The sequence below is a fragment of the Sorex araneus genome, chromosome 3 (assembly GCF_027595985.1).
Source record: "Sorex araneus isolate mSorAra2 chromosome 3, mSorAra2.pri, whole genome shotgun sequence".
Lineage (NCBI taxonomy): Eukaryota > Metazoa > Chordata > Mammalia > Eulipotyphla > Soricidae > Sorex > Sorex araneus.
In genome coordinates this window covers 49,197,467-49,210,874 of record NC_073304.1, presented here as the reverse complement: position 1 = coordinate 49,210,874, position 13,408 = coordinate 49,197,467, and the positions used below count along the sequence as shown (strand labels likewise).

The 13,408-nt window shown below is 44.0% G+C and overlaps 1 protein-coding gene across 3 annotated transcripts in view; it reads right to left on the bottom strand.

The window, feature by feature from the left end:
* Positions 1-3,179, bottom strand: part of CDKL1 (cyclin dependent kinase like 1) — a 65,432-nt gene extending 62,253 nt beyond the window's left edge. For 2 of the 3 annotated variants that reach the window (XR_008629244.1, XM_004601723.2), the window contains exons 1-2: positions 3,042-3,179; positions 2,157-2,445 (exon numbers count right to left, since the gene is read on the bottom strand). Coding sequence is in view for 2 of the 3 variants with exons in the window: in XM_004601723.2 (XP_004601780.2) it covers positions 2,157-2,324 (168 nt within the window). In the remaining variant the exon portion in view is untranslated. Of the gene's footprint in view, positions 1-2,156; positions 2,461-3,041 lie in introns of all 3 variants that reach the window. The other variant, XM_055131548.1, reaches the window with a different exon arrangement.
* Between the last annotated feature and the right edge of the window lie 10,229 nt (positions 3,180-13,408).

The window sequence follows — 13,408 nt, the reverse complement described above, 5'->3', positions numbered from 1 at the left end:
TATCACAGAATCCTGAAAAGTTAGGCCTTAAAAAACCAAACTATTGATGATCTAATTCCATCACCTTAAAAAGATCAAACCTCTCTACACTGTACACAGGATTTGAGTAGGTGTTGCTTTGAAATCAGGTGCCTGTGTACACAATTCGATCCTTTGAATACATCAGTATTTTTTTATCCAGGAGATAACATATGACTTCCGTATTTCTGGGTAACATCTACCTTTTGTAAGAGGTGAACTACACCTGTAAGTCCAAGAGGTGATCACAGATTAATATTCACATAAAGAAAAAGAAAGTCTTCACTAGAACCAATACTTTAACTTCTCTCTCTCTCCCTCTCTCCCTCTCTCTCTCTCTCTCTCTCTCTCTCTCTCTCTCTCTCTTCCCCTCCTTCTTTTCTCTCTATATAGTAACGCTTTGACATAAAGGATCATCTTTTCTTTTTTTTTTTTCCTGGAGGTGGAGCATTTGGAGCATACACAACAGTGTTCAGATTTTACTCCTGGTGGTGCTGAGGATCAAACTGGGGTCAGCTATGTGCAAGGCAAATGCTTTAACCCCTGTGCTATGTTTCTGGCCTCAGGAATTACCTTCTTCAGGGAAAACTTGAGAAGATGAAAAGCACCCATCAGCCCAAGAAAAATGGAGCGAGCCTGTCCCTGGGTATTGAACGGCAGAGAAGTCCAGATTGAGGGTGTGGGCAAATCCTAGGGAAACACTTCAGGGGGTGCTTTGGAAGTGTTTTATCAGAATAGAGAACATTCTGCAGGTAAAAATCATCCTAAGTCTGGGACTGGAATAGTAGTATGGTGGATAGGGCACTTGCCTTGCACATGGCCAACCCAGATTCAATTACCAGCATCCTATATGGTTCCCCGAGTGATGAGTGCCAAGAGTGATCCCTGAGCACAAAGCCAAAAATAATGCCTGAGCCCCAAAACAAAAAATCCTATGTGAGAAGGGTTTTCTGTTATCTGCCCATTTTACTCTATCCCAAACCTGCCACTTTCCACTCAGAGTCCTTCTCCAGTGACAACCCCACACATCCCTCTCCTAGAGAAAAGGAAGAGCCTGGAAAAAGAGGATAAAAAAAAAATCCCCGAATTACCCAATCATCTCTCACAAGATTGCACAGGTATTATGAAGATGTCACATACACACCACCCTCCCTGTTTGAAAGATATCTAACCCTCATGCATTTACATTCCATGTGACCTTCTCCGATGTTGTGACTTGGGTCTTCATATTCACAAAAATTCAGAAAAGAAGCCTCTTCCTGGGGCTAGAGGGGCAAGCCCAATGGGGTAAGCACATGCTTTTCATGCAGGAGACCTTAGGCACTATTGGGAGTGACACACCCCCGGGAACAGAGCTGGTTGTGAGACCCTTCCATTAGAGAGAGAGAGAGAGAGAGAGAGAGAGAGAGAACAAAATCTTTCATCTGGTAATAAACACTCCTACACCCCTGTCATATCATGATCTCTTAGGATTAACTAATAAACAATTTTGTTGTTGTTTTGGGGTCACCCCTGGCTGTGCCATGGGTTGCCCAGGGATCACTCCTTATGGTGGGGGCCCATATGCATGTGGGGTGCTGGGAATAGAACCTGGATTGGCCATGCACAAGGCAAACATAACAAGGCAAACACTCCAAGGCAAAGCCGTACCCGCTGTGCTATTAAACATAAAAAATGTTTAAGTGATCATTTAGCATCTTGAAAAAGAATCTTTCTAGAGACAGCACATTATAACGATCAACTGCAGATCTGTAGATGGTTAGGTGTAGCGAAACCCAGTCAGCTTCCCAGCAACTGAAATCAGGTGAATGATTCTCTTAAGGAACTGAGAACATCGACAGAAGACATTCTGGAAATGTAAAGGTCCTGAAGGCCAGCAAACGAGTTGTATTAAGTTACTCAGCTATCATGGTTGATGGTTCTTAAGGAGCCAAAGGAAGCTACTGGGAGGGGGACAGTGCTGCAAACAAACGCCTTTCCCTGCAGTTTCTAACTCATTCAGTAACGGTGCCCAGACATGCCAGTTTGTGTCTCTGAGGCCCAAAGTCAGTGAGGGAAACATGTAACCACATCTCAGGGTATTCATTTAACACAAGAAAGCTCCTTAAATGGGAAATTCACTTTAAAGAAGCAATTACCTTGAGCATGCGAATTTCTCGCAGGGCAATTTTCTTTATGACAGGGTCCTCTTCTGATTCCAGAAACCGCTTGATGGCCACAATCTGGCCCGTGTCCCTGTTTCTGCATTTGAAAACAACTCCGTAGGAGCCTTCGCCAATTTTCCCAATTTTTTCATACTTCTCCATCCCAGAGGAATAAATCTTCTCAGAAGGGATCTTCACATAATTTGAAAAACTGGCTTGGAAACACCGGAATGTGACTAGCCGGCAGGAGAGGCGCCCTCCACGGCAGGGTCTTCACCAAAGTCTAGAACAGAAGGGGCTGTTTGGAGAATTAGGAACGGACCCAAGGGCAGAGCCTCGCCCCTCTGCACAGGCTATTATGCGACCCCGGGTGACAGCCTAGAGTTAGCAGCCTCAGGGCAGCCCATTTCAATAGCCTGCAGGTTAACGTGTAACCAGTCATCCTAAAATGAGCAGGGTGGTAAGACAATCCATCTTTTTAGTGTTAGGTTCATCCTATCTAAGACACCTGAGCCGGCGGGAGGACGGGAGAGGCTCAGGACTTCCCCGGTTCTAATTTCGGGTCTCATTTCCGTGGGCAAGAACGCACCGCCCGGCTGCCCGCGGGGGGCGGCACGTCGCGGGCGGCAGGGAAGCTCAGGACCCTGGAGGGGCGCCCCCCCCCCGGGCACCCACCCCGCCGGGAGGCGCCGCTCTTGGGGGTCTCGGGCGCACTGGCAGCACCGCGCAGCCTCCGGTGCCCACGCCGCCCCGGGCTCCGAGCAGTGGCGTCCAGACGCCGCCGGCCCCCACTGCCCCGGGGGCTCGTCTCCGCGCCACGTGCAGGCCCGGCCTATGCCCGGGGGCCCAGCCCGCGCTCCTTCCCCGCCCGGGACTCACGGCGCCGCGGGTGCAGGCCTCTGCCCGCTCCGGCCTCGCCGACTCTCGCCCGCCACCCGCTCGCGATCCCTATGGGAACGGGCCCCAGCTCCCGCGGGCCTGGGCGGGGCCGCCGCGCCCCGGCTGCCCTCCCCGACCCGCCGGCCGCGGCCAGGCTGCGGAAAGGGCCCGGTGCAGGGCTCTGCGGCCTCGGACGAGCTGTTTGTCGGCGGGCCCGGCCCTGCGGGTCTCCCGGGCCGAGGAGGGGGGTCTGCAGCGTTGCAAACTCGCGCGGATGGTGGAACACGCAAGCTCCAGAGCACGCCGGCGCGAGAAACGCCCCCCCACTCGCCAACTGGCATTCCATAGCTGGTCCGTGTCGCACCTCGTAGCAACTATATAACGATTATATCCCGGTACTTCCTGGTGTACTGTGGACACCTGCAGGACTGCATCTGTAACCTAATCAGTGCTGTGGTATGCAGTGGATGGATGGATGGATGGATGGATGGATGGATGGATGGATGGATGGATGGATGGATGGATGGATGGATGGATGGATGGATGGATGGATGGATGGATGGACGGACGGACGGACGGACAAACCGAAGGGTAGATAGATGGACAAATGGGTGGGTGGATGGATGGATGGAGAGACAGATGGGTGCATGGATGGATGGATAGGATGAATGGATGGATAGATGGATGGATGGATGGATGGATGGATGGATGGATGGATGGATGGATGGATGGATGGATGGGCAGATCAACAATGAGGGATGAGAAATAAAAAGAAGAAACAAGAGGTAGGACACTTGAAATGGACAACCCTCGTTTTCCTCCACTGTGTAGGGCGCCAGGAGAGCACAGGCTCTCTCAGCCTTGACATCCATCCCCTTCTGACCTGGGGGATGCAGGCTTAGCCCACTTTTGGTTCTTTCCCACTGTTCCAGTGAACTCCTAGTCACTCAAGGTCAGAGCACAATGATGAGAAGGTGTGCCCATGGGGAAATCATGAGGCAAGGTAATTACTCCTGAGCCAACTACCTCAATATGGACTGTCATCTATCCCTTTCCCGTGTGTGCTGCACGGAGGCGGGTGCTTGCAGTGCCTGAGGAGAGAAAAAGGACACACCGTCTTTGACACTCGACGACCCCCTGCCAGCAGTTTGTCACTACATACACCTTGGAAAAGATTTAGGAAGGAGCTGAGGAGGTCGATAGTGAAAGGGAATGAATGGTGCAGATCTGAAAAAGGTAACATATGGGGCAAGACAAATAGTACATTGCGTTGGGTGCTTTTGTTGGGTGTTAGCAAACTCAAAGCCAACCCAGGTTCAGTCCTCCAGCACCACATAACAAATGGTCCCCAAATCCATAAGGGTAGAGCCAGAAGTAACTCTGAACACAGCTGAATTTGGCTAAACAAGGAGAACAATAAAAGGTTTCCAGAATGGGGCTAGAGATGGACCAAGCACTTCCCAGAAATTGCAAAAGATAATCAAGGTGTCTGTCTAGTTTTTCCTTTTTAAAATATCATCACATAAATGGAATAATACCTTATGTAGGCTCTTGAGGCTAAGGCTTCTTTCTCTTAATGAATGCATTTGTGATTCATCTATATTGTTAATTTTATCAGTGATTCATTTCTTCTTTTTTTTATTACTCAATAGTATTATATTGTGTGGATATACCATAGTTTATTTATTCAGCCCCTGCTGAATACCATTTGAACAGTTTTCAAAAACATTTTTTTGTTAATTATTGATAAATCAAGCCACTACAAACTTAGTGTGAAGTCTTTTAACTTTTGAAGTCATGGTTTTTGTGTGACCTTCGTTTTAATTTCCCTTGGGAAAATACTTAGGAAAAGTACTGCTGGATCATGTGATAAATGAATGTTATTGAAAAGCCATGGCCAAATGTTTTCCAAAGTGATTTTATCATTTTAACATTCTGCCAACAATATTCCAATACTCTCCATCCTTGGCACACTTCATATGTTAATTCTTTTACTCCTAGCCATTTCACATGGTAGATAATGTACTGTGTGTTTTCCCCCTCCCTTCCTTCCTTCCTTCCTTCCTTCCTTCCTTCCTTCTTCCTTCCTTCCTTCCTTCCTTCTTCCTTCCTTCCTTCCTTCCTTCCTTCCTTCCTTCCTTCCTTCTTCCTTCCTTCCTCCTTCCCTCCTTCCTCCTTTCTTTCTTTCTTTTTTCCTTTTCTTTGCTTTTCTTTTTTCTTTCTTTCTTTCTTTCTTTCTTTCTTTCTTTCTTTCTTTCTTTCTTTCTTTCTTTCTTTCTTTCTTTCTTTCTTTCTTTCCTTTCTTTCCTTTCTTTCTTTCTTTCTTTCTTTCTTTCTTTCTTTCTTTCTTTCTTTCTTTCTTTCTTTCTTTCTTTCTTTCTTTCTTTCTTTCTTTCTTTCTTTCTTTCTTTCTTTCTTTCTTTCTTTCTCTCTCTCTTTCTCTCTTCTGAAGGACTGGCACACCCAGACGTGCTCTTCGCCTCTGTGATCAGATATTACTCCTAGTATGCTAGGGGGAACCATAAGTGGTGCAGGGGTTGTACCAGATTGATTTACCACACGTAAAGCAAGCACCTTATCAGTGTACTATCTTTCCAGCACATATTTCTTGCAGTTTTAATTTGCATTTTCCTAATTACTAACATTGAGCAGATTTTCATGTTCTCATTTGTTACCTGGATTTTTCTCACTTAATAGTTCTAGGAGGCTTTTGTAAATTCTTTGGTGTTTTCATTGTGGATTGTCATGCCATATTCAGTTAGAATTCTTCTACATGGATTAATTTGAAAATGTTGAACCAGCTTTGCATTCTTAGGTAGATCCAAGGAGGTTATGATGTCCTATTATTTTCATTTACCTTATGTGCTTGGTTAGTAATTGTTCATTGAAATTTTTTGCTTGATTCCAAGACATATTAATGCTTATTTTCTTGTGAAACTCGAAATTTTGCCAAGTGTTGGTATCAGGGTGATGTTGATTTCATAAATTAAGTTGGAAAGTGTTTCCTTCAGTTTTATGGAGAAGTTTACATTAAATTAGTGAAATTAATTAATTAGTGAAATTTATTCCTTAAATGTTTGCCAGAATTTTCTAGTAAAGCTACTTGGTTCTAGAGTTTCCTTTGTTAAAATGTTTTTAAGTTGTTTATATCTGTAACAGCATATAGTACTATTAAAGACATTTATTTATTCTTGAATGACCCTTGGTAACTATGCCTTTCAAGAATTTGCATACCATATCCATAAATTTGAACTTCTACACTAAAATGGTTCATACTCATATTTTTAACCTTTTAATGCTTGTAGGCTCTTCAGTAGTGTTCCCTGTGCCTCTGTTATTTCCCCTAATTATTATCATTGCTGTCTTGGGGGCCACATCCTGTGCAGTTCAGGAGCCTTGCAGTGCTGGGGACCAAAGCCTGCCTCTGCTATTGAGCCACATCCCCAGTCCCCGCTATGTCATAGGTTTTGATGTTGGGAATTTGTTTCTTTTCCTTCTTTTCCCTAGACAGTTCAAAGATGTTTCCTTCTTTCTCCTGGCCAGTTACTGACAACTTGAGAGCAAAATAATTTTTTTCTATTATTTTTCTGATTTTTAATTTCAAAATTGTTTTTGAAATTACTTTTTCCTTCAGCTTGCTTTGCTTTTAGTTGTTTTTATTAAACTTTTTAGCTTTTTATTTTTTTTTTTGCTTTTTTATTGAATCTGTGAGATAGACCCTTACAAAGCTGTTCATGACTAGATTTCAGTCATACAGTGTTCCAACACCCATCCCTTTACCAGTGTACAATTCCCAGCACCAGTATCCCCAGGTTCCCTGCCATCAACCCCCACCTCTCACCCCCCATCCTGCCTCTATGGCAGGTACTTTTCTTCTTTCTGTCTCTGTCCCTATCTTTCTCTTAATAGACTTTTTAAAAATGCAAGCTTAGACCATTAGTTTTAAATCTTTCTTCTTTCCTAAGATAAGCTTTGTCCTTTATATATCACTTTATATACCTCCCGTAGTGGGGAGGCTGGTGGCCTACAGAGCAATGATAGTACAGAGAGGAGGGCACTTGTCTTGCATGCAACCAATCTGGAATAGATCCCTCATCCCTGGCACCACATATGGTCCTCTCAGCTCCACCAGGAGTAATCCCTGAGGGCAGAGCCAGGAGTAAACCCTGATAGTACCGACTACCAGGTGTGGTCCAATAATGAGAGAGAAAGAGAGAGAGAGAGAGAGAGAGAGAGAGAGAGAGAGAGAGAGAGAGAGAGAGAGAGAGAGAGAGAGAGAACTCACAAAATCTTGATGCATTTTATATTAATTTTAATGCAGACAAAAATAGCACTATAGTTCTGTAGCACTGTCCTCCCGTTGTTCATAGATTTGCTCAAGTGGGCACCAGTAATGTCTCCATTGTGAGACTTGTTGTTACTGTTTTTGGCATATCAAATACACCATGGGTAGCTTGCCAGGCTCTGCCATGTAGACAGGATGCTCTCGGTAGTTTGCCGGGCTCTCAGAGGGATGGAGGAATAGAACCTGGGTCAGTCGAGTGCAAGGCAAACATCCTATCTGCTGTGCCATCACTCCAGTCTAGATGAAAAATATTTTCTAATTTTCTTATAACTTCCTTTTGACCAGGGATTATTTTGAAGTGTGTCATTTAATTGCTAACTTTCTGGGAGATATTTTCCAGATATCTTCCTGTTATAGAGTTATAATCTAATTGCATTGTTGTCAGAGAAATGCTTTTGTATGATTTTAATAGTTGAAATGCACTGAGCTTTACTTTAGAACCTCAGATACAGTATATGTTGGTAAAAATTTCCTTTTGACAATTAAAAAAGAACTTTTTTTAAAAAAAATAAGGTGAGAGAGTCCATCTGAATTTCTCCAGAATCACCTTGCCTAAAGTTCACATCAGGCTAAAGTTGGTCTGGAAGATTAACTTTATGGACTCCACGAGGTTCAGTGCCCAAGGAGACTGGAACTATGCCAAGCTCAGTGGTAGGTAAAGTGGGGAGCAAATATACCAGTTATTTATGCCTAAGTAGGCAGTGAACTGGAAAGCTAGCGTGACTTGCAGCTGTGCAGGTTGTTTGGTTTGGAGGAAGCTGGAGGAAAATAGTCAAGAACTGCTTTGAAAGGCGCCAACAGTTGATGTCACCATTTAGCACCAAATGGAGAAGATACTACTATGGCCTCTCTATTGTCAGGACACAGGCTGTCTTTTTTGGTTGGCAGGACTAAACTTTGTTTAGTTATCAAGGAACTATAACTTCTGAGAAGCTTATTATACAGATGCTAAGAAATGGTTTGATATGTGGGTTTTCTTTCTCAAGTCGACACAAAGAATGATGAAAGAACATTACTAGAGAATATGTAATTAGATAGTACTTAAGAATCTGTATAGAATATTTTCAATTAGAAAATATTTTTACTTAATTTCAAACATGATATTTAAGTTTTGAAACAGTTATTCTAGATAATCCTTCACTATATCCCTGGAATAATAATTCTGTGGCTTTTTAATCAACTAAGGGGGAAAAAAACATTCAATGAAGGAATATACAGTAAGATAAAAAGGTAGAATTGAGTTTGAAGTTAGAAGACCAGGAATTTTACTTTTTACTGGTGTTTGATCTTATGCAAAATAATTGGTATTGTCTGTTACAACAACACAATGACAATGTAATATGTGCATAACTGTGTGCAGGACTTATGTTGAGGCTTGTTTGAGAGCTTTACAGCAGCTGGTATCAGAAGCTGGTTTATCCTGACATTTCAGATGGGAAAACTCTGTTAGGATGGAAAAACATTTTTCCCAACGGTGCAAAGCTAGTGAGATATGAAGCTAGGATTGGAACCTAGGCAGCATTCTAACTCAAGGACATTTATTCCTAACCATGCTAATACTACCAAATCTGTAAGAGCGCTTGGTCACCAGGAATTTTAAGGTTTTAAAACACTGGAAATTGTTCCAAAGTATCTATGTCTGTCTGTCTGTCTGTTTGTCTGCCTCTCTCTCTCTCTCTCTCTCTCTCTCTCTCTCTCTCTCTCTCTCTCTCTCTCTTGTTTTGGGGCTATCAGAAAGGTGAATGCAAAATCACAGAAAAATCTTTATATTGCATTGCTCCTAAGACCTGGAAGCTCCTCTTGCTTTACTGTCTTTCCCTCTGTCCTTGCCACAGGACTTCAAAAACCCACCAATTTGTAAGTGAGAAGGATACTAGGAGTATCTTTTGCTCCATTGAGTGACTTCTGGATGGTGCCCAGATGAAAACTGTCACCAGAGAGACATGATTAGAGTTTGGATGGCTCAGCTCCCCGCCACCCCACTGGAGAGGAGAGGGGCTAACAATGGAGTTGGAGACTGAGCACAGGGTTCCTAACCCACAGGACAGTCCTGAGAGCTTTCAGGTCAGTGTCAGGAGATGCTGGGAGATGGGAGAGTGGGGTGTCAGGAGGACTCCCAGAAGTTCACTACCGCCATGTAATGTCCTCTGCATCTCTTCCCTCTAGACACTCATTTTTCAGATCCTTTTACAGCAGTTAAGCATAAGCAAATAATCTTCTGTACCTTGTGAGCTGCTTTTTTTTTTAAATCGAATCACTGTGAGATAGACCCTTACAAAACTGTTCATGATTAGGTTTCAGTCATACAGTTTTCGACACCCATCCCTTAACCAGTGCACATTTCCCAGCACCAGTGTCCCCAGGTTCCCGCCCATCACCCTATTCCCAGCCTGCCTCTATGGCAAGTACCTCTCTCTCTCTCTCTCTCTCTGAGTTGCTTTAGCAAATGAATTGAGTCCAAAAGAGGTCAGAAGTCACAGCAATTTCTGACCTATCGCCTCTGGACAGAAGACCAGATTGTTACCTGTAACCAAAGAGCCAGAAACTAAGAGAACAGCTCAGGGCGCTGGAAATGCGCATGTGTTGTGGGGGGCTTTGTGGACTGGCTGACTCTGTCTCCCAGCTGGCATTAGAGAGTTGCTAGATACCTTCCCCCCAATTGCTTCCTGCAAGGAAAAGGGAGTTGAGTCACCCTGAGTTTAAAATGACATTCTCCGGCTATTCATGGAAATATTTGAATGAACTCTGACAGCTTGGAATGGACTTGGAAAGGCACTCATTTCCAGAGCACACATGGAAAGCAGTTACTAGGTACATTTAGGAGCACTTAGATTTCATAGTCAATATTCATAGTCTCTCTCTCTCTTTCCTCTCTGTCTCTGTCTCTCTCTCTCCATCTATCTCTTATGAGCCAACCATGCTCAGGGATGACTCCTCATGGTGCTTGGGGGATCATATGGGATGTCGGGGATCAAACCCAGGTCAGCTGTATGCAAGGCAAGCATCCTACCCGCGCTACTATCTCTCTGGGTCTCGCACATTCTCTTTTATATAGCAGTCTTACAGGATTAACTATGAGCTGGTTGGCTTTACCAACTATCTCATTTTCTAGAAGCAGGCACTGAGGTCCAAAGATGCTGGCCAGTGTAGTAAACAGGTCACTCTGCCCTGCACTGCACTATGAAAGGCAGGTTTCAAGCCCAACTTCACCTAGTTCCAAAGTCCACACTCTGGCCTTGGTGGCTGGAGTTACGACAGCGAACGATCCAAAGAGAGGCCAGGTATCAGGTAAGTTTTTGATCATGCTAAACATGACAAAACCAGGCATCTAAGCCACTTTCCTCCTTGTCGAGGGAGAGTAAGAAGCCTGATGAATCAATGGAAATATTGGAACTCAGGGATATCATGCTGAGGGGAGTCAGAAAGGGATAGATACAGAAAGATATCTCTCATAGGTGTAAACAGCAAAAAAGGGCCAAAGAACACATCAGAAGTGCTGATTCACACAGTTGAGTTAGGGGGGGGGGGGTGATGATAGAGTGGGCCATTGGGGTCCTTGGAGGAAGGAGGTGGGTCTGCTGCTGTTGGGTGTGATGTTAAAATTATGTACATGAAAACTCATCATTAACATTATTTACAAATTACAGAATCTCAATAAAAATTCAAAAAAAATCAATAACATAAGAAGAAGAAATATTTTGGGGCCAGGGAGGTAATTCAAAGGGCTGAAGCACATATTCTGGCTGTGGATATTCTGAGTTCAATTCCCTCAACTCCTGGCACTCCACTCTGGAATTACTCCTGGTCGTACTCGGGGGACCATACGGGGTGCCGGGGATGAACCTGGGTCGGCTGTGTGCAAGGCAAATGCCCTAAAGCTCTGGCCCCAACTCCTTTAGTTTGAAGATGGCAGGTTCAGTTTTGGGGTCACACCTGGTGATGCTCAGCGTTTACTTCTGGATCTGTACTAAGGGATCACTCCTCGTGGTGCTCAAGGGACAATATGGGGTGCCAGGGATCAAATCTGCATGGAAGGGTCAGCCGTATGCAAGGCAAGTGCCTTACCTGCTATTCTACCTCGTCAGCCCCTTGGGATGGCAGGCTCTGGGTTGGAGCGGATAGTGCAAATGCCCCTGTGCAGACTCTGCATACAGTAGGCCCAAGTCTGATCTCCGGCACTGCACAGTCCCCATAGCAGCCCCAGGAGCTGGGAGTAGCCCCCAAACAAATGAAAAGATGGTTGGTTCACTTGCCATTTCAAGAAACAACATAGAAATCTCCTGTAAATATTTTACCCAGATTCCCCAGTGAAAAATCTTACAACATGATAATTAATTAATCAAATATTACAACAGAATATTTGCTATTAATAGAGTCAAGCTCAAAACAGTTGGTGTCACGAGGAGTCCCTCATGCTGCCCTTCCTTTCACCCCTGATCTGCTCATGATAAGGTTTTTTTTCTCTCGGTTGGTGTTCATTTGGCTTGGGTAAATGCCCAGAATTGGAATGACTGGCTCCTATGTATGTTTCACCTCCTCAGATAAGGCCACATGTTTCTTCACAGTATCACCATCTTACACCGTCCCACCAGCTTGAGGAGTGCTCTAGTTACTCCATAGCTGGTAAGCATGTGTCTATCTTTTTATCTGCTTGTAAAAGTTACCACCTAAGAGTTAACTGGACACTTCGGTGTTCAGTGCATTCTTGTTGTTCAAACATCTTCACCATCATGAGAATACAGGCCCCCAAGTTCTAGGTACCAGCTTGGACTCTCGGAGCGTGTAATTGCTTCCTTCTGTGTTACATTTAATATGTAGGTCTCACCTTTTCTGTCCTCTAAAACCTGTAGCTCTCTTTAGTAAAGGCCTAGTGTGTTTTTTTCTTTTTTAACCTACTGTCTTAAAATATTCACCGTTTTCCTTTTTCAGGCATCGGGCAGGTATTGTAACAGTTGCATTTTACAGGATTTAGACTGTAAGAGTCAACAAAGCTTTTCTTTTTTCTTTAGACTTTGGGTCACACCCAAATGCTGGGGCAGGGGTTGCTCCTGTAATGGTGCTTGGGGTGGGGGTTGGGGGAAGGCAGGAGCCATGTGGAAATTCATCAGGGCTCCCACATGTGAAACATCTGCTCCAGTTCTGAGTCATCTCCCTAGTCCAACAAAAAACTTTTCTTAGAGCTATACTTGTTATTCCATTACTGACGATGTTCATTCCTTTGTAGTTTGATGCAATGTTTATTAACTGCCTGAACTGTTAGATGCTGTGGATGCAAATCTGTCATGACTCCTTATCCTTAAGAAAGAAACTATAACTATTACGTAAGTAAAAGATGCATAAGTATGGGATCCTGGAATGGAGACTTTGGAACTTGGCTCTAGGCTGGGATGTGGTTTAGTGGTTGAATACTTGCATGTGTGAGACCCTGGGTTCTATTGCTAACATGAGACAACATCCATGCATTCTGGAACTCAGCTTTAAAGAATTTAAGTGGACACTGGTATTTACTGTGGGTTCTGAGACACTGTACAGTATTGTATCTCTGAAAGTTCAGTACCAAGTTCATAATTTGTAGGGGGGAATTTCCATGTCCATGGCAGGAGCTCAGTGACCCACATAAATCATATCCACTATGTCCTTCGGTCATCAGCAGATAATCACATGAAGCTACCAGCTCAGAAAACCTTAGGCTTGAGAAGGTGACCAGGATGAAGTCATGTACCCACAATTAAAGGCTGTATATAGAGTGTGCTAAATCCGACTTACCAAAACAACTGAGGAAGAACTTGGTTGGAGCTCATGATTTAATGAACCCTTTACTCACACGTGGTGAGTGGTTTACTTTCTTTTTTCTTTTCCTGTTATGTTTTTAAAGACTATCTTAATAGTTTGTAGCTATATAATAGGCCATTGACTGCATTTAACAGTACAACATTCATCTGTCCTGTAAAAAAACCAACATCCTTTCCTCCTCCTGTTCCAGGTACCTCAGAGGGACTTAGTTTAAGGTACTTCATCCTCC